Source organism: Lycorma delicatula, chromosome 9, assembly GCF_047948215.1.
Source record: "Lycorma delicatula isolate Av1 chromosome 9, ASM4794821v1, whole genome shotgun sequence".
In the NCBI taxonomy this organism is placed as follows: Eukaryota; Metazoa; Arthropoda; class Insecta; order Hemiptera; family Fulgoridae; genus Lycorma; species Lycorma delicatula.
In genome coordinates, this window is record NC_134463.1 from 95,813,226 (window position 1) to 95,839,802 (window position 26,577).

A 26,577-nucleotide genomic window follows, 5' to 3' on the forward strand; every position below is an offset into this window, starting at 1 on the left:
TCAATTTGAAACGTTCAACTTTTACATTACATACATGATCATATTTCATAATGTTTTTTGTAAAATATTCATTATTAAAAATATTAGACATACAATTATAAAATAGAATAAATTATGTGAAAAAATAAATTAAAATAAAAAACTCTATCGGTTTATGAAGGTAAAATGCTAGCCATGATTACGATATATGGTCTTATCAGAATACGAGAATAAGCTGTTAGTTTGAATTAATAGGTTGAAACTACTGTTAATACCATCCCAACCGCCGTAGGGGAAGACACCCACCTTATGCCTTGTGACGATTCCGGTCGTCACCCCCCCTCCGTTCCTATCCTATACGGAGTTGCTGCTGATACCACCAAAAATTTAAAGCATTATATCTTAATAAGAATATAGCAATAATTTAAATTTGAGTTACAAGACGACCTCTCTCTCTCTCTCTCTTTTTTGTTATAGATGAGTCTGAGAAATGCCATTTACGCACCCCACATAAATGGGGGAGTGTCGGACTCGCACGGGTTTGGCTAGATGTTATTAAGAAGGCTCTTATTACACATAGGGTGCGGGTACACATGCCTAAGTGTACCCGCACATAGGTTAGTCGGTAGAGTGTGGGTACACATGTCTATGTGTACCCTTACCCTACCCTAAAACCCGTTACCGACCCTACCGACTAAAACTCCTATCTCACCATTTCTCCACCTTCGGGGCGGTCCTGCAGTTAAGCATGCGCGGCCCCAGGAATTGCCTTTAGGGTCCAAGCGTCCAGAGTCCACGTGCTTCATCACCGTCGCCCATCCGCACAAGTGCACACGCACGACGGCTTCACAGGGGGTTGTCCTTCGCCCCATCACCATCAGGTCACTTTCTTCGCCTGAGTCTCAGGTCATTTATATATAACTCTGATTCCTTGCTAGATAATCTTCTGTCCTCTTACTGATCTGGGTTCTAAATCAGGCTATCCCATTCTCTAGCTTCTCTCGCTTTAGTTTTCAGGATACTTGTTGCTAGGTGTACTACTTTGTCCCATTCCGCTCTTCAAGTCAACATGTATGGAATTGTTTCTTCCGTAGAAAGCCAGCTTAACCCGACATCTTGTCTGATCTCGTCCCAACGCTGGCACTGGTAGATGGTGTGCTTAACGGTAACTTCAAAATCGCATTACCTCCATAGAGGAGACTTTCTCCTTCCAAATCGATGCAGGTAGGCTTCAAACTCACCACGTCCAGAAAGGAGCTGCGTGATATAGAAACCTACCTCACCCAGTCATCTCTGCACCCATACATCTACTCTCAGAATTAATTTACGTGTCTATCCACCAATAGGTGAGGCGTTCCAGACCGTCAAATTGCCCTTAAAGATAAGGTTAACGCCGTAATTACGGTAAAAAAGTTAATTATAAAAAAAAACTTTTTTTCTTGTGTTAGAAAATACACAGAATATTAAAATGTAAATACGAGTTTTTAATAAAAAAACAATTTAACTAAAGATGGTATTTTATTTCTTGAAGCGTTTAGTTGCTTTATTTACAAAGTAAAGCAATACATTGGGGAAAAAAGTTTAAATGTATATGAAATACGAAAAAATATATTTCGGTTAATGAAAAATAACCCAAATGAATAAATCAGTATTATTTTGAACGTGACCTTTTCTCATATTGATTTTTCAAAATTGAACTTGAATGGTGTTTCTAAATATACGTTTAATATTAAAACGACTGGGTGAAATAACAAGTTATAGTTATTTTTTTATTCCTACAAGAAATATGAACAAGAAAAGTTAAATTCAAGAAATATTTTGTAATTATTTTTATTCCTTCACGAAAATGTATTCTGCAACTAAATTCCTTCCTTCTTCCAAATTTATTAATTAATTTTACCCACAATAGGATTAAAATCTAAAGTTTCTTGATAGAGCATTGTTGTCACTAATAAAACCTCTAATTAATCATGCTTATTGAAGGTTACGACTTAAGAAAATTTTTTTTTTAGGACTTGGTTAAAGTTAAAAATAGATATACTCACTCTACAAATTTAAAAAAAAAATTAACTTTGGATGACAATGAATTTTAATTTCAAATTTGAGATTTTTTGAAAAGTAGGAGGTCTAAATCTACTTATTTGTATTTAAACCCTTAATTTAGCTTTTTAATCACACAATCCTCAAATAGTTTCCAAGAGCACGATAAAAAATCACTGTCCCCAAAGTTTCAGTAATAAAAAACAGTTGAATCGCCTGTAATTAGAAGATATAATGTAAATGTAATGATATAATGTAAGATATAAATAGAAGCAGGATGGAAGTTGATGTAAATCCCACGTTAGTTTTCTAAACAAGAAAGGATGAAGTATAAAGAAGAAAAGAGATTGAAGAAGAGAACGATCAACCAAAGAGAATTAACTGCTTTTAATTAGTTTAGTTCAGTTTTACTCAGGAATAAGGAATTTTGAAGTTTGACATGCAGTTATGCCACAAAATAACAACTTTACCAAACAGTCAACTTAAAAAAGGAAAAATAAATTAATATATACATCTGTATTCTTTTATTTATCAGCTGTTCCTGCTGTATTAAATTTGTTAATCTAGAACAAACATACCTTTAAATTAAAGGCAATATCTGGTTAATTTCTTTCTTGATGCGCAGTGGAAAAAATTGCGGTTTCTTTTTTTAGATTTGAATTGTATTATTTTTATCCAAAATTTTATTAAGACAACTTTTAAAACTTTTTCAACGAAGGTAAACTAAAATTATTCTTTACATTTCTATGAAAGTCAAAGAATTTACACACTTTCACACAAATCTTCGACCTTTATCTTTGTGCCTGTTTGGACTTACGGGCTTGAATTGTGAGGTACAGCGTTCAACTCCAGTATTGACATACTTGAACGCTACCAAACAAAAACACTGCGAAAACTGTTCAACATATCCTGGTACATAAATATAGCGTTATATAAAATGATCTTAAGTTGCGAACCGTTCGGCAGGAAATCTCTCTGATCAGCCTACGGTATCAAAATCGTTTGGATCGGCACCCGAATTATTTGGCGGTCAATTTATTAGACAACACGATCAGAGTGATTTTTCAAGATTGCTGAAGAACAAACATTCTTGGTTTGCCTAATCATTTCAGTTAGGTGACTTTATGGTCTAACCTACAGAGTGTGCTCTTCCATTTCATTAAGTCACAAGCCACTGGGTCTGTGGTTAGTTCAAATACATCTCATTTACTTATTGTTCAATTACCTTGCTGCGAACAGATTGTAAAGTCGCTGTGTTGCTACAATAAAAAAAAATCTTTGTTCCATACATTCTAGTAATTTATTATTTCAAATTAAAATTAGATAATGCTAGAAATAGACTAGATTTATTATCAAAGATATTTTATTGTCATATCCAGACTCAAACTAATTTAAAGTCTGAAGTTTAAAAATTATTCCTAAATCAGCATTGATTATACATTATCTTTAATGTAGGAGAAAATGTAAAGAATATCGAAATGAAATGATCAAATAATCACACTTTTAGAGTTATAATTTTTTTATTAAAGTAAAAATATATATAAAATCATATACATTCATATAAAATCGAATTCTAAGGATAAATTTCAGGTTTAAGAAATAAAATCATTTTATTATTGCTATTATTTTAGGTGAAAGACTAACTGACAAGGAAACTGAAGAAGTATTAAAGGACTGCTTAGACCCTGAAGATGATGATGGCATGATTCCTTACGTTCGTGAGTATTATTTTAAACGATTAATTTTTTTCTATGGTAATCCTGAAGTAGTTTTTTTTTGTAGTTATCGGTAATCCTGATTACAGTCCTTAATATAAATATAAAAACCAACGTAGAATTCTATAATTTTGTAGTAATTATTTATGATTGATTTTGAATCGTTGCGTGTTTCTATATGCATTACTCTATTTTGATTGTTATATACAAAATAAATAGCGAATTTATTGATTTGATCCCTACGTAGATTGTTAATAACTATATAGTTTATCCATATATTATATACCTGCCGACTCTTAATGACTATTTCGTAATTAATGAATGATTTATTTTGTGGATGGTTTCATGAGAAAATTAAAAACCATCTACCCTTTGCTCTTCTTTCATGAGAATGTTCTACGCAGCTTAACATTCCAAATTATACATTTTTTATATTTAATCCATTAAAATCAACAAATCATAAAATTTAAAAAAAAAAATTTGATCCTGGAAATGCTGAAGATGCAGTAACACTTTTACTCATATAACTTTGTTTCATTTTACAAAATGGTATATAGTTTTATATATATATATATCTGTATTATACTTTATCCAAGCAGAATTAATTTATACGTGTTCAATTTTTGAGTCGGTCAAGCATATAACTGATAGTGTCGTAATTTTATTAATAAAATTTAAAATAATGTATTTTTAATTAAATTTGTGAGTAATTCATTGCATGTTTTATATCACTATACAATGAGTACAGTGATTTTTAGTTAAAATTTTGATTATATTTAAAGATCGAGTAATTTGTTACAGTAAGATCTGAAAAGAATCATGTAAAAAATTACATTAATATATCTATGTATCGGTGGATTGGTTTAACTCCACTAAGCTATTCTGTGTAGTAGTACAATCAAAAAATGAATTATTTAATTCTTTTCTTTGAGAACTATTTAGTTCTCAAATTACTAGCTCATTTCTTTACGCATTATTATGAAATGAGTAATACGTTTTATTTTAAGCCTTTTTTTGTTGTATAACTCGGCCTTGAGGATGCCAGTTATCTCTACTTCCTAGGGAGAGCCATGCCAGACCCGGATATGCCGTTTCTGATAGCACGTCCCCAGTGGGTGGGTCTCGGTGTTTTACTAAGCGCCTGCCTCTAATGCAGGGTCCCCTACCGGAGCCCCAGACCGGATCTCGGTCTTTCTTTTCGCCACCTAAGGACCCCAGGAGTCCCCGTTCAATCACTGAAGGTAGACGCCGGAGCATCTCACCCCTCTTGAACAGGTCTGTCCTCCCTGCCATAGCTCTTACACCCTTCACCCATCTTCCACTTCTTCCAGGGTCTTCTTTCAGATTATGTCCCCTATTATCTTACTGACTATTGACTATTTCCGCTCACCATGATGCGTTATCGTAACTATATTATCTGCGGTAACCTCTCCCAACCGCGTCCGCATCATCATCCTCTTCCTCCCAGTTTGGGCACCGGAAGACAGTATATTCTGCGGTATCACGCTCTCCATAATACCGGCAGCTTTCAGACGACCGTCTCCTCCTGCCGCATAGGTACCTATTAAAGCTACCATGCCTCGATAAAATTTGGGTTACCTCAAACGTGAGTTACCCGTCCTCAGGTCTGAGCCAAGGCCTGGTATTAACTTCTTTGTCCAGAGACCCACCTCTGATTCAATCCATCTCTAATCTATTTCTACGGATATAAAATTTCTATTTGTTTTAGGGTAAAAGTTTTAACTATCAACTTTATATAAATTAGATAGATAGAAGAACGGCTAATTTTCGCAAGAAAATTTTATCATAATTAACAATTGAAATAATCACCCTATTGAAGATAATTGAATTATTTACGTTATCAATTTCAGAAAAAATGCTGAATTATCTTATTTTAAAATGCGAAGGTCAATCATTATACGAAAGCAAATATTTTCTATGTAACTTATATATATATTGGATTGAAAATCTCATCGATGCGTTTACAGCGATATTTATGCAGCCATGCGTTATGGTACATTCATTTTAAATGGAATACGTATGATTGATTCTATACATTTATTTCTAACTTGGATAAAGTATATTAAATTAAAATTATAAAATGAAATCCGCAAGTCATATTATAATTTTATCTTTTTAATTTCTTTAAAAGAGTTAAAAATTTATTATACTTATAAATATTTTATTATACGACTATAAAAATGTATTTTATAATTCAATAAAGCTATAAGATGAATATAGCTTTTAAATTAAAATAATAACAAAATTACATCTCATTAATATGTATAAATATTATGTTATACATAACGGTTGACAGGAGTAGTAGGTGGATTTGTAGCAATTTATTAGCAATTATAAATTGATTTTACAGTTTAATAAAGAAATAGCAGCTTGTATATAAAGCATAGGCTGTATTGTATGATTTTTATATTCAATATTAAAAATGAAACGCTAAGAATTTAAATTATTATATATATAATAAATGCTACAGCAGCTTTATTAAAGCTCATGTAATTCTTTTTGCTCGTAAGCTAATAATGCATGCTTAATAAGGAATGTGTAATCAAAAACTATAACGAAATATTCGATTTTATTTTTTTTTAATATATATTTAAGTATATGTATGCATAGACGATATTTTTCCTTAAAATTTTTTTTATCTAAATTACATATTATTCAAATATTTAAATTCAAAAAAGTTTAACAGGTTGACTGTTATGAAAAAAATTATTTCTAACCCGATAGGTTATTTTGCAAAAATTGTGATTAACGATCCTTCAGAATCGATTCTTTAATATTATATTACTCGATGAAACATCGGTTTTATTATTTTTTTTTTTTAACGATGTGTTTCAAACTTAGAGGTCAAGGGGAAAATTGGCCGCTCACAAGCGGCGAGTCAATATGGCGAGAGCCGCATTGTCAGACCGAGTGGGAGTTCCTTGATACGACTGCTTTGTTCAACCGTTTACCTAGAAAAGACTCCGTTTAGGGGTCTAGAAAAGAACCCTTTAGGGGAAAAGACTCCTACTACACTGCTGTAGGAAGCTAACCGAGAGATATAGCTGACTACCAGCCAGATTAAGGCTCAAAGCACTTTAATGATGGACAGGTACTTACTGGCATTCAGCGGCCTAGGCGTGGCAGTAAATTGCTGTCTTTGACGAGATAAATTTAATTATTGATAGCTATATATGTTTTAGTAGTTGACGGGGTGCGCCTACCCATTTTAGTGATATATGACAGGTGAGCGGTGGGATACGCAAGCGAGTAGTGTATGGTACCACGCTTATTCCATTTACGCTTTTAGTTTATAGTTTTGCCATTTAGCTTGAAATTTTTATAAAATTTAATCAATATATAATTCTAGAATGTTCTATAATTATTTTTCTAAATAATTATCAACATAAAACTAATTTTCAAATTTATAACTGAGGGGAAAAGTATTCTTTTTATTTTTCCAGATCTTTAGAAATATCTGGATATTTAGCAAATGATTTTTTTTAATACTTTTGTAAAATATTTTATGGATCAGTCAACCTGTTAATTTCTGATATTAACGTAAAATTTACTGAAAAATTCGGTAAATATTTTCGTGTAAATTTTCAACAATGATTGTTGAAATTTTTGTAATAGTACATTTATTTTTTATTAAACAAATTTAAATAGTATTTTATTTTTAATGAAAAATTTGTTTAATTAAATAAAGAAAGTTTTTACGATTTTTTTAATTTAATTACAGAAAATGCAATTAAATACTGTTTCATCACCGGAATGATTTTTTTAACAAACGAATTAAATTTTATTGTATACTTTTTAAGAGATTTTTATTAAAATCCAAAAAAAATGTTTGTTATTTTAATTTAAATGTTTTTATAGACATACGTAATATAAATACGTCGAAATAGAAAATTCAATTTAAAATCATGAAAAAAATTTAAAACTTTTCTTATAGGCTCAACAATTTTTAAAAACGAACCTACTCGTTCAAATTTATTTTTGTAGGGCTTGCGTTTTGTTTTTTTTTTTTACGTCTGATAATTTTTTAAAATTGCATTTATAAATCACATATATAGTATTATTTGTGGTTTTTGCATCATATTTTTAACTATACTAGTCATATTAATTTTATTTTTTATAGTAAACTTTTATTTAAACAAGCGTAATTAAAAATAAGGTATATTTTGAAAATTGTTTTAGCAATTTTTACATTTTTTTAATATATATATATTAATTTTTTTATGTACATATATATTTTTAATATGACTTGTATTACGTTCTGTAATAATTTTATAAGATTACTGAAATGCTATTGGCCAATTAATTTTTTTTTTACTTACGTAGCTTATGTATTTTAATTAAATCCATACCTGTAGATTATTGTGGTATGTTGTGTTTCTTTTATAGTAGATTTGATAGTGTGTGTGTTTTTTTTTTAATTATTGATTATATATGCATCTTCTACTAATTATTTGAGACAAATAAAAATATTAAATAATACACATTTTTATATTAAAAGAATCATCATGGTAATAAAAGTCCTGATGACCTTAGTTACGTCCCTGACACAAGTAATGATAAATAAATAATTGTTGTTTTCAAATCTTCAGTAGTTTATAGTCGGAGTATTTCCTTTATTAGAACTTTTACACTCCCTATTAAAACTATTTCTATTAAACATTTTTTCTCAGCACACGACAAATAATTTTGTGTCAGAATTGTATCGTATAGTCGATACTTACATCTTTACTTTTATTATCGATTACATTCTTCTAATTTAATAATAATATCAACAATTTCTTGAATTTTAGCATATAGAATCATTATCTACAATTAATGTAAAGCTATTAATAAAAATAACAGAAATAACTTTTTATTAACAAAACACTAAAATATATTTCAGGTACTTTCGATTGTTACACCATTTTTAGGAGATATAAAAGTAAAAACACTTTTACACTGTAATCTTTGTCAAACGTTTTAGTCAATTTTTATCAAAGTATTCGATATAAATCATTGGTGACATGATATGTTTAAACTTTCTTTCTTTCTTCTGAACATTATATAACATCTGGAAGTGATTAAATTATGTTTTAATCCTTTGTCGGTAAAATATTAGGTTAAATTTTATTATTATTAAAAAAAATTATTTTGTATATATTCACCAATTCTAATTTATTATTTTATTTAGGTCACTTTAAAAAAAATATATCTTAACTTTTCCTTTAATCTCTTTACATCGAAAATATTTGATACAATTTAAAACGAGTTTTAATATTACATTTCAAGCAGTTCTTTAAACTTAATTGTAAATTCTACTTTAAAACTCAGTTCGATTATTTTAAATTAAATTCTCTTATTATTTTTTTTCTCTCGTCCTAGATTTAATTATTATTCACTAGTATCATTCTGGACAGATAAATGATTAATTAGGAAAACATTCTACGAGAAAAGGTGTTTATTACAAAGAGAAATTTCAGCTCTATTAGTACATCGGTACAGACAGAGCTTGATCCTGTGTACTCGTATACTTGTGCAAATTGGCCTATTTGGGACCATGCAATAAATTCTTTTCATATTTTTCTTCTTTCTAAGGCTGTTCTGTCTTCTCGCCATATTTGTCAGACATTAGTATTTTGTTTTCTTAGCCCCCTGGTGTTACTTAAATTCAGTTATTATTTTCCTGGACTGCTTCTATCTAGCTAGCGCAACCATTTCTGAGAATCCAAGTTCGGTTAACTCTTCTTGATTTCTTTTACCGTTACATACATATACATATAATATATATATATATATATATATAAAACACTCGCAAGTAGAAATGTATTAGTGACTTACATCACATAATAATTTCTAGTATATTTTTTAAATATCCACCGGTTTTATTTGCTCACTTCTGCCCTCAAATAATTTACCTACTGACACAATATGTTTTTTTTTATTTTTTATTATTATTTTTTACAAAGTAATGACAAGTCTGAATCAAATATGTGTATTATATTTTTATACGACTCAAACATTTAGTATTTGATGATTTTCTTCTTCTTTAATATGCTGAACTGTAATTATGTAGGCTAAAAAATCCTATAGTTGATTTTTTTTACATGGCCTTGCGTAGTAAACAGATTGGTTTTTTGTTATGTGTGATGTGTTTTTATAATCATTTTTACAGCTTTTCTCAAGCGGATGATGGCGCCATAAGGATGATCCTATAAGAGGGATAAAAAAATTTGTCAAATTCTGAAAAAAAAAAATTTGTCAAATTCGTAAGTTTTAGCTATATGTAAAGTCAGATGTACTAAAAAAAATAATGAAAAAAATTTTTTTTTTTTTTTTAATTGGTGTTAATAGACGTTTTCTTCTTATCAATCAAAACACACAACTTTTGTCATTATGTATTCTTAAAAACAAAATTAACTACATGTCTTATCATTCACATTTTGTTTTTCTGTTCATTTTGTTTTTTGATTTTTAAACAATTCATTTTAACAAAAGAATAACTACATGGAGATTATACATTTAAGAAAATTCTTAAGGGTTAATAACTATTTTAATTTTTTTGTAAAAACCCTAAATCAGTGTAACTAAGAAATATTTATCGAGAAAAAATATTTATTTCTTATCTAAAAAATATAAAAAAAAGTATCTAACAAAATTATATTTTGTTAAAAAATTATAATTAATTAAAAAATTTCATTCTAATGTCCTATCAAAGTCCTTTTTAGTTGGGATCGATATAAACTTTTCAAGAAGGGCAATTTTAAATTGGTTGGAGCAAATATCGCATCACCATGTTACCACCTTGTTTATTCATGTTTTAAAAATTAAACGATAAACAGTCATAAGTTTATAAAGAAAGGAAATTTTATTTTGAGGGCACATGCAATTTTTACCTGCATTCATAAGAGTAGGATTTCCGATGAAATTATTTCTCTACTAATAATTCTGGAAAAAGATAATAAACATAATTTGTTTAATCATTAAGTAGTGTACTGATCTTATTTTTTTTAGAAATTACCTACTTTTTTATTTTAAGATTGGTTAACCGGGATATTTTTTTCCAGTTTAATACATATTAAATTGTTGCACAGGCAACTTCATCGATAGTTTTCGTATTGGCAATATAAATAAATTTCACTGAAATATCAATCAGTCTTTTTTTTTTTTTTAGGAAATTTTTTTTACCTCCGGGACTACAGTTAGATGTTAGTTCAGAGGATGAGATGAAATGGCAATTTTCTAGCGTATAAAAGAACGCCACGCCTGACCGGGATTTAAACCCGAGACCTTCGGATGAAAGGTCAAGAGGCTACCATTCGCTCCCCGTAGACCAACGAAGAAATGATATTAATTTGACTCTAACTACTAGTAGAGATTAATTCAGAAATTCTCCAACTATCGATCGATATTGTTTCTTAGTAAAATTATACAACAGAAAAAACTTCGGTAAACCCAAACAATTCCCTTTTTTAAGAAAACGTAGGGCCCATTAATCATTATACATAAATTATTATTTCATTGCTTTTTTGAATTTTCCGTTTTCTCTTTTGTTTATTTCATGAGAGTTAACAAATTTGCATCATGCAGTTAATAAATCTGCTGAATCTTATATTTACTGTAAAGACGCTTATTACAAAGTAAATGAAAAAAAATAATAAATAAAAACTAATATTAGCTTTTTAAAAAGGAAACTTATTAATTTTTTTTTCTGTTAAATAATTTCAGCGAATTTTATTAATACAAAGAAACATTCAAGATTTTATTTACCTGCTTTCATACCCTCCTTATGATCAAGTTTTCTCGACGTCCTCAAGATATTCATGCTGATATTTCTAAATTAGCAACGGTGTAAATATTAATAAAATTTATGTTAATTAAAGTCTGAAAAGTTTAAATTAGTATTAAATAAAGTTAAAATATTACATTTATCTATGTGAAACTTATAAAACTTTGTTACTTAAAAAAAAAAAGAATGTTTGCTATAAAATATTTGAAAATGATTATAAAATATCAAATTCTATTAAAAGTTTTATATACATCGTTATTAATAATTTTGTATAACTTATAAATATATTCAATATTTGTTTGTTAAGCTTAAATCACTTTAAAATCTCAAGAAAAAAAATTAAAACCCTTAAAAATAGTTTTTTTTTTTATTTGAGATTTAATTAACTTATTTTTAACAATTAAAAAAAAAACAGTCTCTATAAACTAGATAGGTTAAAATATGATGATGATAAGGCTTTTAAATTTATAATTGAAAAAAAATCTTAAAAAGGAAAAAAAAACTGTGGATTAATTACAGATTTTTAATTTTTTGACAATGCACTCATAATCGACTGCAGTGAAAATTTCATTCTTCAGAATAAGTACAGTACAATTATCATATTTATTCATCAACGTAAAACTAAGTAATACATACTTCACATTCAATAATTTACAGTATGACTCCAATTATCCAAACATTCATTTTATCAAAATTAACACTATATTTGTTCAAACAAATATACGGTATTCTAATGTGTAATTAAAGAAATGAAAATTATTTTTTTTATAATTATTAAATACTAACTATAATTATTAATACAAGTAATTAATAATTTTCACGAAAGAAAATGTTTAAAATGTTAAAAAAATTACAAAATTTAAATTATTATAGGTAGATGTAAATATATATCTAATTTTTTTTTTAGCAAATATATAATTTATGGCTGACTTTATCAAATTTTTTGTTTTGATTTGGCCAATTTCAAATTTGGCCAATGTTTTGATGGACTAGGTTACAATTGTTATTTCACCTTATTCTCTTGTTTTCCTCTTTTTACAATATTCCTTCATTTCATCTTACTGTTTCTTTATTTCAAAAACTTGGATTTTAATCTGTATTTTGATTCAGAAATCTTCCAATTTTTGGATTTTTTTTGTATAACTTTATATTATACTGGATTTCTTCTACATAGTTCTGTTTTCCTCTCAATTCTTTTCTGACTAAAGTTTTCTAGTTAAATCACTTCTTTTTTTTCTGTTTTTAAAAATTCGAATACTTTTTGTCAATCAACTTTTTATATTTAAAAAGATACCCGTAAAATATTAATATTACAGAATCGGAAAGTGTTGTGATTTTTTAAAAAATATCTTGGAGTTATTTTTTGTTCTCCAAGTTTCGTTTTTCTTTGTAGATCCCAAAATTTTTTAAAAAGTTTTCCTTTCCTTTTTTTATAGTTTTTATATTTTTTCTTTATGCTTAGGTTTAAAAATTCCGATACGTAAAGACTTTCAATTAAACTGCTCTATGATACCTTTTTTAAGTTTATGGAAAGGAATTCTTTAAGTTATAGATTCCTTTAGTTATTCCAAAGGTTTCTTCGTTTTCCGCTACCCTTTGATGTATCGCTATAAATGACATAAGCCATTTATAGGATTGATTCTTTAAAATATTGAAATTTTTACTTTAATGAATTCTTGCATTTTTTACACTCGTCAAGAATTAATTTTATAATAATTTCCACTAACCAAGTATTTTTATTATTATGTCCGAGCGCTTTCGGATATTAATCCATCATCAGGAACATTTATATGTTATGGATTATAATTATTTCCTTCACAAATTAATATATTAAATGAATTTTTGCATTTTTTAAAACAAAAATTATAAATTTTTAAAAACTTAAAAGTTCATTTAATATATTAATTTGTAAAGGAAATAATTATAATCCGTAACACATAAATGTTCCTGATGATGGATTAATATCCGAAAGCGTTCGGACATAATAATAAAAATAGTTGGTAAGTAGAAATTATTATATAATACATTCATATCAATACCAACGGGCCATGATTAATATAAAAATTAATTTAAATGATCGTCAAGAATATTTGTGATAGTTTATTCTGTGAAGATTTGTAGTTCAGTTTTTCTGCAATTTCTTTAAAATATTTAGTTGAATTTCTGTCAAGCTAACCGTTAAATCATCAGATTTTTATTATATTATATTATTAATTAAATCGATGATGATTGGATAAGTGGAATTTTATTGTAATATTGTATTCTTTGAACATACTAAACATAAATATATCATTTACAATATTTTTTAACATTTATATATATGTATATATACTCTTCTTTCAGAACAAACAGCTTTTGCCGCTTTTTGTAAATAAAAATATTTAGCGTACTATAATTGCTCTAAAAATTAGCCATAACATTGCTTTTTTGTAAATTTTAGCAGCGCTTTTAAATAATTTAACTTAAGTTTTTATTACTTTATTTTATAATAAAATTAATAAATTTTAGAAGGCTTAACTAATGTAGATCTAACTTTATTATTTTGTATAAGGAATTTAAAAAACAATAAATAAAAACAAAATTATTCAAATGAATACAAACAAAAAAAGTTATTCATTTTCTTAACAGTTAGGTTTCAGTAAAATTAATTTCAGCGTTTTCAATAAATAAATACACAAGTAATTTAAAGTTAACTAAGAAATACATCAAACTTTTTTAAATTTTGGTTTGAAAATTGAAGAAGCCGAGTTAGGAATTTTAAATTTTCAAAAGAGAGAAAAGACATTTATAGTGGATTCCATATTAGTCGAAAGCACATCTGAACAAAGTAGATTTGTATTGCATAACGGATTAAAAATAATAACAATAACTATAGGTTAAAGTTACAATCTAAGATAAGATTGTTAACATCAAATATGTAATGATTAATTTTTTATCGTACTTATAAATAAAAACCAAAGGAACATTATTAGTCAATACAAGTAGAGAATGTATATCCAGAAAAAAGTAAATTTGAAGTATGTAGGAGATGTGTAATACTAATTTTAAAATCATAAACACAACTGGCAGAAACGAAAAAAATAAATTCACATATCTTTGATATGTGAATTAAGCTTACTATAAGTGAAATTAAGCATACTATAGTCAGGAGCAGAATGACTTCAATATCTAATAAAGTATAGTTGATTAAACTTAAAAATAAAACAATATTTTAATCATAAAGCCATAAAAGTACGGTTCATATAAAACGACTTATAATAAAAAAAAAAGAAAATGTATCCAAAAAGAAACTGTCATAATGAAAAGTATTTTTGATTTATAAACTCTTTTTATTAAATTTTATCTTTTGTATTATTTATTTACTTAAAAAAATAACAATAAAACAATCAATGAAAATTACTGTTTGAACAAAAATATTTAGCGCACAGACTGTTTGGATAAATAAACCTTTTTTTTTATTTACTTCAGTCAGCACATGCGACTCCCTCCAGAGAAGGGGGCGCATTGCTCCCTTCGAATAACTACCGCCACGGTAGGCGTATTCCTACTAGTCCGAAAGACGTTAGCACCTAAAGGACTTCAGCGGACGGACTGAAGGGGAATCACGCCAGGAGTACGAGGCTCAAAAACTTACTCTCCCACGGTCAGATCCAGTAAATAATTTTCACGCTGGTCCATACGAATATAAACGCAAATCACCAAATCCGTCCACAAATAAAACTTAAAATTTATAACCGCCACTAAATAACAACCAATAACCCGACCGATAATAGAAAAATACAGCAGTAAGGGACATTGTCCAGGCTCTGCGATCTGTAGGGAGAAATAATTAAACTCCCGCCATTCTTGCGTTCCGTTTCTAATAAACTTTTTTATATGAATCTGATGACAGTAAAATATATTCTAGTGAAAGACAGATTACGACAGAATTTTTATTTTTTGTACTTTACATCTTTCCATATTATTTATTAATTGCTAAATTAATTACTTATAACTTGATATTTGTAATTATTTTCAGATAAAAAACAAGAATAAATTACTTTTTAAAACGATTAATTAACAATTAATGTTTTAACATACAAACTATTCTTTATCTAACGTAATTACTATATCAAATAAATTTATTTTAAATGATAAATGAAAATTACGGTATATATTTTTTAATGCAACCATTTTGGTTATCACTTGCGTTTTAAGGTATAACGTACTCGTATACATGTAGTAAAATCGACTGTACCACTCTTTGTAACAAGCCTTTCTCTCTTTAGTATAATGCAAACAGAAATAATAACTACTTTAAATATATTTTATTCTATAAAACAATTAATTATTAAAATAAAAACAAATTTAATTTCAAATTAACATTTATATTAATTATATAACCTATATAATCTTTATACTTATACTTTATAAGTATCTGACTGATACTTATCAATCTTATTATACTTTCAATTCATGTCAAAATTTTTTTTTTCGTTAATCATTAATAAACAAACTTATTTATGAATAAGAACTAATAAATTTAAACAAATAATTATAACTTATATTAATATTTTTAACAAATCTGTTTGTATTAAAACCCTGTTTTATTTGTTTTATAATAAATTTATTCATTTTTTAAAATTAAATTAGATGAAATAATATTCAATAATTAGAATTAATTAATTTAAGTTTTTATATTTGTAGTAAATTAAAATGTTTTTATTTCAGCGTAATTTTTGTATACTAGTTTAGTTATATACGCATTAGTTTATTAGAATAAAAAATATTAGTAGTTGTGCGCAGTTATAACATGCTAAAATTTAATTCAGATCATTTAAGTAACATATTAGACTTATATATCATTTACTTATTTAATATCAAACGCTGATGCGGTGTGTGATATTCATGTATGATATTGTACTACGTATATATTCGTATCCGTCTGTAGTATTTACAAGTGTGTAAATACATTATATACTTTATATCTTATATGCCAGTAGATTATTAATATAACTTAGCAAGAGATAACAATATTAAATTTAAATAAATATTAATTTATCTTGCAGAAATAATTACTAAGTAATTGAAAAAAAAACTTTTATCCAGTAAAAAGTATATTAAATTGTGAACAAATCCCATTTTAGGTATCTTTATTTGAAATAGAAAACAAAAATACGTTTGCAGTTATTCAATAAATTATTTAAGCAACTATAGAAGAAAGGTAATGTATATTGAAGAAGACAATGAAATGAAATTGTTTTGTGCATATGAAACCTTTTTACCCTCCTTTAATTTAATAATTTTCAAGCATGAGTAACGAACCTATATTAGCATGATTTTACCGGATCCCAGTACAATAGAATTTCTTTTAAATTTATATTTTTAAAAATTAAGCTAACAAAACATAAATTTAATTTATAGGTGAAAATAATTTTATTATTATTGTATTTTTTAAAATAATTTTAATATGTTACATATATCTAAATTTCTTTTCCTTGTAATTACTTTTTAGCAGCAAATACAATAAGTAAAAATTATGAATCAAATGAAAGATTTAATTTTTAAAAAAAGTCTATTAATTTCAAATATTATCTAAGAATTAATCATCTACAGGTAATAGAGTATCGATACAAAATAATCTATAATATAGTAATACAAACAATCAATAAGATTAAATATAAATTTATTATCAGTTGATAATAAATTTCTATGTCAGTGATAAAATATAAACTTTGATGATTTTCATAAAAAAAATATTTTTTGAGGCGAAAATACAGGAAATATTAAACAGTTTCTTCTGTATGGTAAATAACCATTTGAAACAATAATACAAAATTAATTTAGATGAAGATAAAATTCTTGGAAAGAAATAAAAATCTAAATATGCAAACAATTAATATATATATATATATATAAAATGACAACTTAGAAGCTAATAAATGAACTAAAAAATCGAAGTTTAATACTGAAGTAAAGTAAAATCATATCAGATTTGGAATAAAAGGAAAATATAAATGCTACATTTTATCAAGTAAAAACAGATCCAACCACATCATAACGTAGTCAAAAAACTGAATAAGTTGAAGAAAAAGAGAAAGAAATTGTCTATTAAATGTAAATAAATAAAATATGTTTTAATCTTTGTTGGCCAAGTATTATCATAAAAAATTCCCTTACCACAGAGATATAAGTAATATTATCGTCCAGTAATCAGAAAGTAGAGGTTTTAAAAATTTATATATTCCAAAACACCAAAAAATTAATCATAATTCACAATAAAACCTCCTTACACACAATCGATTGACCGGTTCTGGAAGCAAGATAAGGAAGTTATGACACACTGTGAAATGTTCCCGTTGCTGTAGTCTTTTGACAATACTTAATTACTATTAGCATAATAAATTCATTAAGATTTCAAGATAAAGCATTATTTCAACGGAGAAAATAATCTTATTATATATACTGTACGGCTTCGTAGAGCTTATTTAAAAAACTGCACGTTTAAAAAAATAAATTATACTATAAACTGAAAAGAAAAGTTCTTAAAATACTTTAAAACTGTATGAAATTATAAAAAATTATATATATATAATTTTTAAAGTTATGATGATGATTAACTGAAAATAAAGAAAATATAAAATTCACACTTTTATCTATATAAATAAAAATGTATATGTTCGTTTGTTCAAAATCTTAAATCTCCGAAAGTTCTTCACCGATCGCTTTGAAATTTTGACACAACGTTGCATTCGAATACGCGCGTATTTTTATATACCTAAGATGTCACACCTCTGGCAGGTAAACACATGCCTTTTTTTGAAAACCAGAGCTATCTGTTGGATGTAAAACCAACACAAGCTATACTAAATATTTTACGATTCCATTTCAATTTTTGCGATATGTATGTCTGCTATAGACTAAAAAAACTACTGGACCGATTTACGCGCGGAGAATAAGGGAAAAAGGAAAAATCGAAAAAGGTAAAAGGGAAGAAGGAGAAAATGTAAACAAGAAAAAAGGTAAGGTAAAAGGAGAAAAAATAGAAGGACGGGGGAAAGAGGAAAGAGAAAAAGTAAATAAGGGAAAGAGAAATGGGGAAATGAAAGGGAAAAGGGGAGGAAAAGGGGAAAATGAGGGAAAGAGAATACGGTAAAAATGAAAATGGGAAAAGGAAATGGTGAAAAGGGAAAAAAGGAAGACGGAAAGGGAAAAGGGAGAAAGGGTAAAAGGAAAAGGTTAAATTTTGTAGTTCCGTAATGTTCATTTTGTTGTTTTATCAAACTTTCAATTGTGTTCATTTAATTTACATATATACTCAAATCTAAGAATAGCGAAGCATTGCCGTATCTGCTAGTTGAGAATAATAAAAAAAACATCAGATTACTGGAAAATACATAATACAGAATGGAACTGAATATATAAGATATTGGATAAAATTTGATGAGAAATATAATCTTATTTTGTTCTTAAAAACAAATTGTCAAACAACCTTTGCGACTAATGTAAAAGAAAAGAAAAAAATAGGGGTAGCATAAACAACATAATATAGCAACCAATAATAAATAATAATGTAATAAAAATCGAGGTATCAGTAAGTACTACTATGTACTAGAAATAAAACGTAAGAATATAAGGCAATAAGAAAAAAACTATTTTACAATAATAAATTCTGAGACATTTTACCTTATTTTTCGTTTAATATAAGCGGATTACTTATATATATATTGAAAAAAAATTTAGTTCAAATTTGTAGGTTCAGATTATAGTAATAATCCGGGCTAAAGAAGGTCAGAGTAATTAGATTTTTGGTGTTAAAATACTGCTTGTAATTATAGCCGCTTACAACTCATATTAGTAAACAATTAGTAAAGTATTTTAATACATTAAGTATTAGTAAAATAGCGTAATATTTAATTTTTTTTTTTTTGACTAGCTTGCCAGCCTAGAACTTAGATATAAGTTTTAACATTTATTTGTATAAATCCATTATAGTATATATCGTAGAACGGATAAAATCTTTAATGATAGATTAGTCGGCATATTATTTCATTTACTAAAATAATTTTTATATACTGTTACAGCATTCCTTGCAAGATTTTGTGACAAACCAATACCAGCTAATATCAAGCCAGAGTAATATTAAAATAAACAAAAATTTATTAAATATGAATTGAAAAAAATTTTACATTACAAAATTATCATCGACAAAATCTATATAATAAAATCGTCATTATTCATTTTAATTTTATTGTTTTATTATTATATTGATAATAACACCGTCAGCTGTAAATAAATAAATTATATACGTCTATTTATTAAAATATATGTATTATTTATGTTTTACCTTTAAGTTTTTAAAATATTTTTCTCTTTTACTATTTTTTTTTTGTTCTTTTAGCTTATAACCAGGTAAGCCGGGTGTTTTATCAGATTATAATATCTAATCGAAGAATATAAGTGGTACTTGACTTTTGTTTACAAACAAAAAATATATTTTCAAAAGAAGTACTAATACTCAGAAATGCTTTAAAATGTTATTATAACTGACCAGATAAAATAAATTCCTGCCGTCATTGTACTATAAATATCCACTCCCATATTTGAAACGCAATAAATTAAATTTATCCTGATTAATTTTTTTTTTTAGAAAGTGGGAAAATTTGCCTGAACTAAACGCCCAGCAGCTTGCACATACTGGGTGTGTGGGGTTCACCGCCTATGCAGTGGGAAACACTAGAAACCCACTCCTTCACGCAGGATGGTGCTGAAATTGACGTAAAGGCGTACGTCACAGACACACTTCTCACTTACACCAATATTTACATAACGACACTATTTACACTCAATATTTACAGATTAATATTCCCGTTTCGGTGTGAATCACGACGTGTATGCGATTTAATCCTTTACATTAGAAGATAAGAATATACTTTCTGAACATCCAGAAAGAACAAACGGTGTCAGCGTTCATAAAAATTATAGGTCTCGTAGAACACTTGCATAAATTACATCCAGAGTTCTCAATCCTATGCCCGGGGATACAACGGCGCCTGTCAATCAACCTTTCTTTTTCTGTTTAGCCTCCGCAACCAGCGTAAGTTATTACTTCAGAGGATGATATGTATGAATATAAATGAAGTGTAGTGTTGCACAGCCTCAGGTCGACCATTTCTGAGATGTTTGGTTATTGAAACCCAACCCCAAAGAACACCAGTATCCAGATCTAGTATTCAAATCAGTAGGCAACCAACCTTTTTTTTTTCCTTTTTTTTTTTTTTTTTTTTTGTTTAACTTCCGGAACCACCATCAGGTATTGCTTCACAGGATGAGATGAATGATTTGTAGCATGTGTGAAAATGCCATGCGTGTCTGGGATTGTAACCCGGAACCTCCGAATGAAAGACCGAGACGCTACCACTCGCGCCACGGAGGCCGGCCAGGCAACCAATTTTTTTTCCCTATTTAGCCTCCGGGAATCACCGCCAGATATTACTTCAGAGGATGATATGTATGAGTGTAAGTGAAGTGTAATCTTGATACAATCTCACGTAGACCATTTCTGACATGTGTGGTTAATTGAAACCCAACATGCAACCAACCTTCTTTCTTTCTTTTTTCTGTTTAGCCTCCGGAATTACCGTTCAGGTATTACTTCAGAGGATGAATGAGGATATGTATGAGTGTAAATGAAGTATAGTATTGTACAGTCTCACTTCGACCATTCCTGAGATACGTGGTTAATTAAAACACAGGCAAACCAACCTGTGTGTGCTCTCCGCAACGCACTTATGCGACCCGATTGAACAGTAGTGGGTAGATATGGGCGGTATCGAATTCTTCAAAGAATCAAATATAAATTTAATATTCAGAGGATGTAATCGATCATTTTTTCAAACACTTTCGATACACATCCCAATATGAGTAAAAAGAAATCGAATAAAAATACTCATTGAATTCGTTCTGATAGCGATATGATTATGTGTATTCAAATGCAGATGGCCGACCGCCCTCTCGTTGTATTATATTACTTAAATATAATTATTTAAAAAAAAAAAGAATGGAATCGACATTAAAATGCGCTAAATCGTAAGAGATAATTTCGTCCAAATACATAGTTAATTAATTCCTTAATTACTTTTTTGAATAGGCGCCTCCTTCTACAAAATTAATTTCTAGGTATAGTACAAATTTGTTCTATAAAAGTACGAGTATATACAAACATTATATAAAAGCCGATATTACATCAGTGGAATTCATATTTATGTGCTATGATTACTTTCCGTTTGTGATTATTACGTCTTTTTATGTACGCTATCTATAGGTCGCTATTTATATGAAGTACCACATAAGTATGACGATGTATTCTGGCGCCGATTCAGAAAAGTGTCTAAGGAATTAATTATTTCAACGGAATTATTTCTTACTTTTTGACACATTTTGATGTCGTTGCAATTTTGTTTTTAATAATTATTTTTTAATTTTCTGTGTCTGATTAATAACGCGGTAAGTTATTCTGCAGAATAAATGTGCTCCTTTTTGATGATATAATGGTTTAATTAACGACACTATTGTAAAGAAATTCAAATGGCCTGGTCTACGAAGGGACCGACTGGAAGGAGACGGGTAAGTTACAAAAAGCAGTGGTAATAAAATTCTATGACGAAATAGTAAGTATGCAAATGAAAGATGAAGGTGGTTGTGTATCTATTACACTAGTAAGTACAACATTTCAAATTAATAAAGAATGTATGCCACCTTTAATTTTAAGTTGGGCTGTAACAGTGCACAAACTACAAGGTATAAGATTTAATAGAGCTGTAGTAGATTTGGGGAAATATATTTGCAAAAGAACAAGTTTATGTTGCTCTATGTCGAGCCAGAATCTTAGATGGTTTAGCTTTAAATGAATTAGATCCGCGTTATGTATTGAATAGCCAAATGATAAAATAGCACTTGCTGAGACGAAAAGATTGAGAAACCTTGCATAAGATCGAATGATGTGTTACATTTCGCTCAAGGCGTCGATATGTTTATTAACAATGACATATCAACAGTATTATGAAGAAATTTAGTTGTCTAACCTTGCAGGATACAGCAAAAGACCATGTAATGCGATGCAAGTATATAAAAATTATAAGATTCCCACTCTTCCGACCGATCTGGATCGGAAGGCGGTCTTATAGCGACGGATTTTGGTGTTGATGGAGATGCATTTTTTAATGTAAATGTTAAGGGGAAGTTAGTAAACGATTTCCAGTTTGCGTGCTCGTTCGTTCATCGCTTCTTTTTCAGAAACATTGGGTGTGGCGGTTTCCCCGAAGTACTTGAATTTGCTAACCTTAGAGATTTGAAAACTTTTGGGAGAGTCTTTAATGTTTGTAATGAATTGTGTCTTTTCAAAAAAAATTGGAGGCCTGATTTAGCTGCGATTCTTTGAAGGATTCCAAGTTGTAGGGCTGAGTTTTCTATGTTTTAGGACTGTAGAATGATGTCGACGGTAAAAATCAAGGAAGTTGATGTTGAAAAGTGCTTTCTGTATTTTTTGAGGAGTTTTACGTTAGAGAGTTTGTTTTTCCATGCCCTTATGACCCAGTCAAGGATGCAGTTATAATGGAGAAGTGACAATCCATCACTTTGCCTTACACCAGTTTTTATATAGTATAAAAACTGTACAATATTTATTTATTATTGTACAATTTACTTTTTAGTACGATAGTTATTTATTATTTTTACTAATAACTTTAAATTAAATAAATAAAATAAACGTTTTACATGCAAGAAGGTTTTTACTTCCTTGTACGCAGTAAAGGAAGTATTGTGATCGCGAAAAATTTCGATTTCTAGATTTCAACGGAAATATCCATTTTGATTTGTTTCGGCATGACGTCTGTACGTACGTATATATGTATGTATTTAAGTACATATGTATCTCGCATAACTCAAAAACGATTAGCTGTAGGATGTTGAAATTTTGGATTTAGGACTGTTATAACATCTAGTTATGCATCTCCCCTTTTTTAATCTACCTAACCAAAAGTGCCCAAAAAAGCCCATAATCCAAAGAAATCTGGATTTTTGATTTTTTCTTAACTAGAGTGATAAGCCCTCATTGAAAGTTTTTCAACGATGATCATAAGTGGTACTGATTTTTATCGGTTCCAGAGTCATAGTCAAATAAAATTTTAATTAATCAAATATTTGGACTTACAAGGGGAAGGCACACCGCTTCGAATCAGACTTCATCTCCTTTTTTTATTTTTCTATTTAGATATATTGTTTTATTAATAATTAATTATTAACCATTGATTGTATAAAAAATTCTACGATAAATAATAATTCAACAGAAAAAAAATCAGAAGTTTTTAATGAAATAACATTTTACGTACTTTTCATTTTAAAAAAATGTAATTTAATAGGCGTACAAGGAAGTCATGTGTTGTCCACATCAGACTTTTTAAGTTTTGTTTGAAGAAGCTAGACGTTTAAGATTCTCTGTATTATAAATATCTTCACCTGAGAAAATTATTGTACAATCAACACCTATGATGTACAGAGATGATCTGTTTGGTTGAGAAAAATTATAGTATGAAATCGAACGTATTTTCTGCTTTTCAGTATAAATTCAAAAGCCAAAGTCCACAACCATAGAGATAGAAATTTAAAAAAATAGTTATAAAATAGTCCCCCACAAAACATAAAAATACATCAAAATCTGGGAATAACATTTTTACGCAATAAAAAAAAGGTTTTCTTACACTACGTAGACTATATTTTGTATTAGAATTAAATTACAGTTAATTTTTAATTTTACAGTAGAGATGTTTTATATTTAAAGAGAGATTCGTTAAAAATATTATAAAATGGTAATAAAAGAAACCTGCTTAACTTTTTTTTCCCAAGAAGTAGATGTAAAGAAGGGTTGGTGTTTCTACCCGCTTTCTTCTGAAACTCTGTGCTTACAGTAACCAAACTTTGTTTCCCTAATAACTTAAAGTGAATCAAAACTATGATGAAAGTAAAATTATAGTTGAAAATACCTTAAACTTATATATTTTAATATAAGACCGCTTAACAAGCATTGTTTCTAACTTATTCTCTTTTTACATCAAAAGAAAAGAGGTTACCATTCCGCAGAAGTACAAACAATTTTATTTATATTAATTAAAACATAAGAGATTTTTTTTGTTTAAATATATATCTACATTTAAAATTATATTATTTGAATGCATAAAAAAACAGTCGTTATAATTTTAACACATGGTTTTAACATTATTTCAAAGTTACTTTGTTTGATATCGGTAAATATGATCAGTACAGACCGATTTTTGGTAAATTAATAATTCTAACATTTCTGTAGTGTCTATTTACGAATAGCAACGTCAACTAATAAAAGGTAATTTATTCCTGAAAAAATAACAATATATATTTCAGTCAAACCAGACAATATAACTGTTTTCACATTATACAGCATAATCCATCGGCCAACAAGAGAGACCTTACTATTATTTAATTTCGATTTTTAATAAATTACCTAAGATAGAAAATATTTTCAGATCAATTTATTTACAAATAAATTAAAAGATTTCCTATTATATAAATAATACTACTCTGTAATCAGTATTTAAATAAGAAATTAATTTTTTGTATACGTACTTCATTAAAATATACGCATTCAAATACGAGGGTGGTTAAATAATTAAAGAGACAAATTACTGTAGAAAACTTATTATCTATTCAATGCCAGTGAAACTAGTTTTCAACATATTCCCCGATTATATTAAAGCACTGGTCCCGTCCTTCGGTGAACCGCCTTATTCCAAATATAAGGAAATGTTCACCTTGATGTTTGAGTCATTCATTCACCCCACTTTTGACCCGTTTATGATACCGAACTCGATGCCAAGTAAAAACGTTTTGAGGAACCAAAAAAAAAAAAAAAAAAATTGATAAAAATTTAAGTTGGATATAGCGATTCCCAACTCGACTTTTGAATAGCTTTCCGTGTCTTTTACGCAGTATGGGGGCAGGCGTTACCATGTAGAAGAAATTACACCTTTTGAGTATCAATCAGGACACCTTTCCTCCTGATTGCATTTCACAATAGTACTCGCTGTTGATTGTACGCTGAACTTCTAAATATTCGTAATAAATTGGGCTTTCATAGATCCAAAACATCGTCAGCATTACTTTACCAGGGAAACGCATAGGTATTGAATTCTTTCCTGCCGGGCGAACTAGGATGTTTACATTTCATCAGTGGCGGCTTGCGTATAGGCACTGTAGAACTGCAGCACCCCCTATTTCCACTTGATATTATCGATAAAATTTAATATAATGGGTCCTTTTTTCTTTAATTCTTTCTTTATACTTTTACAACATATAATTCTTAAGCTTAATGTCAGTAGCCATCTCCCCAGTTTATGAAAAAGATACAAAAATCTTTTGTATGAAAATGTGCGTTTCACAGTTTCAGCGGCGTGGTTTTTGGTTGTTGTGCGCATGCGCACATAGGAAGCTGCACGCGAGGCTGCGAGGGAGAGAGAGCACTGTCGATCTCGCAGTGCCGACCCTGGCGTGCTGGTGGAAGGTAGTTTTTTTTAATCCGCGTGTGTAAAGGGAACGTTCCTTGTTCGTTCCCTTTTCTAGTTTAGTCGGTGAAAGGAATATGAAAGCGATTTAGTTGTTTTTTCAGTAGCGATCAGAAGATGGCGGAAAGCAAGGGCTCTTTGATTGCCAAATCTGTTCAAAAGCACGCTGGAAGGGAGAAAGGAAAAGTAATTAGTAAAAAATAATTATGTATTTGTTTATGTGTACATAGAAATTTAAATTAAGTACCGTTGAACTATATTGTTTTTAAGCGGACATTTTATTAAGTTATTAACTAATAATACTGAAAAAATATTATCTGTATTGTCATTTTACCATTTATGCGGTTAAACCGAATACGGTTTTTAAGCACATTGTGCTTAAAAATGTGCGCATAAAAAAAATGTGTACCATTTTTTTGAATGTGATAAAGCGTAGTATTAGATTACTATCCTGTTTCCAGCTATTCTATTTGATTCAGTTTTTTTT

At 28.4% G+C, this 26,577-nt stretch overlaps 2 protein-coding genes across 4 annotated transcripts in view; one reads left to right on the plus strand and one right to left on the minus strand.

Annotated features, from left to right (window-relative positions):
- Nucleotides 1-19,823, plus strand: part of Mlc1 (Myosin light chain alkali) — a 34,127-nt gene extending 14,304 nt beyond the window's left edge. Inside the window, exons 5-7 of one of the 2 annotated variants that reach the window (XR_012757819.1) lie at nt 3,651-3,737; nt 9,907-10,000; nt 19,584-19,823. Coding sequence is in view for 1 of the 2 variants with exons in the window: in XM_075376007.1 (XP_075232122.1) it covers nt 3,651-3,737; nt 19,584-19,639 (143 nt within the window). In the remaining variant the exon portion in view is untranslated. The remainder of the gene's footprint in view (nt 1-3,650; nt 3,738-9,906; nt 10,001-19,583) is intronic. The other variant, XM_075376007.1, reaches the window with a different exon arrangement.
- Nucleotides 1-26,577, minus strand: part of LOC142330607 (uncharacterized) — a 394,400-nt gene that overhangs the window by 354,255 nt on the left and 13,568 nt on the right. The gene's annotated exons all lie outside the window — the stretch shown is intronic.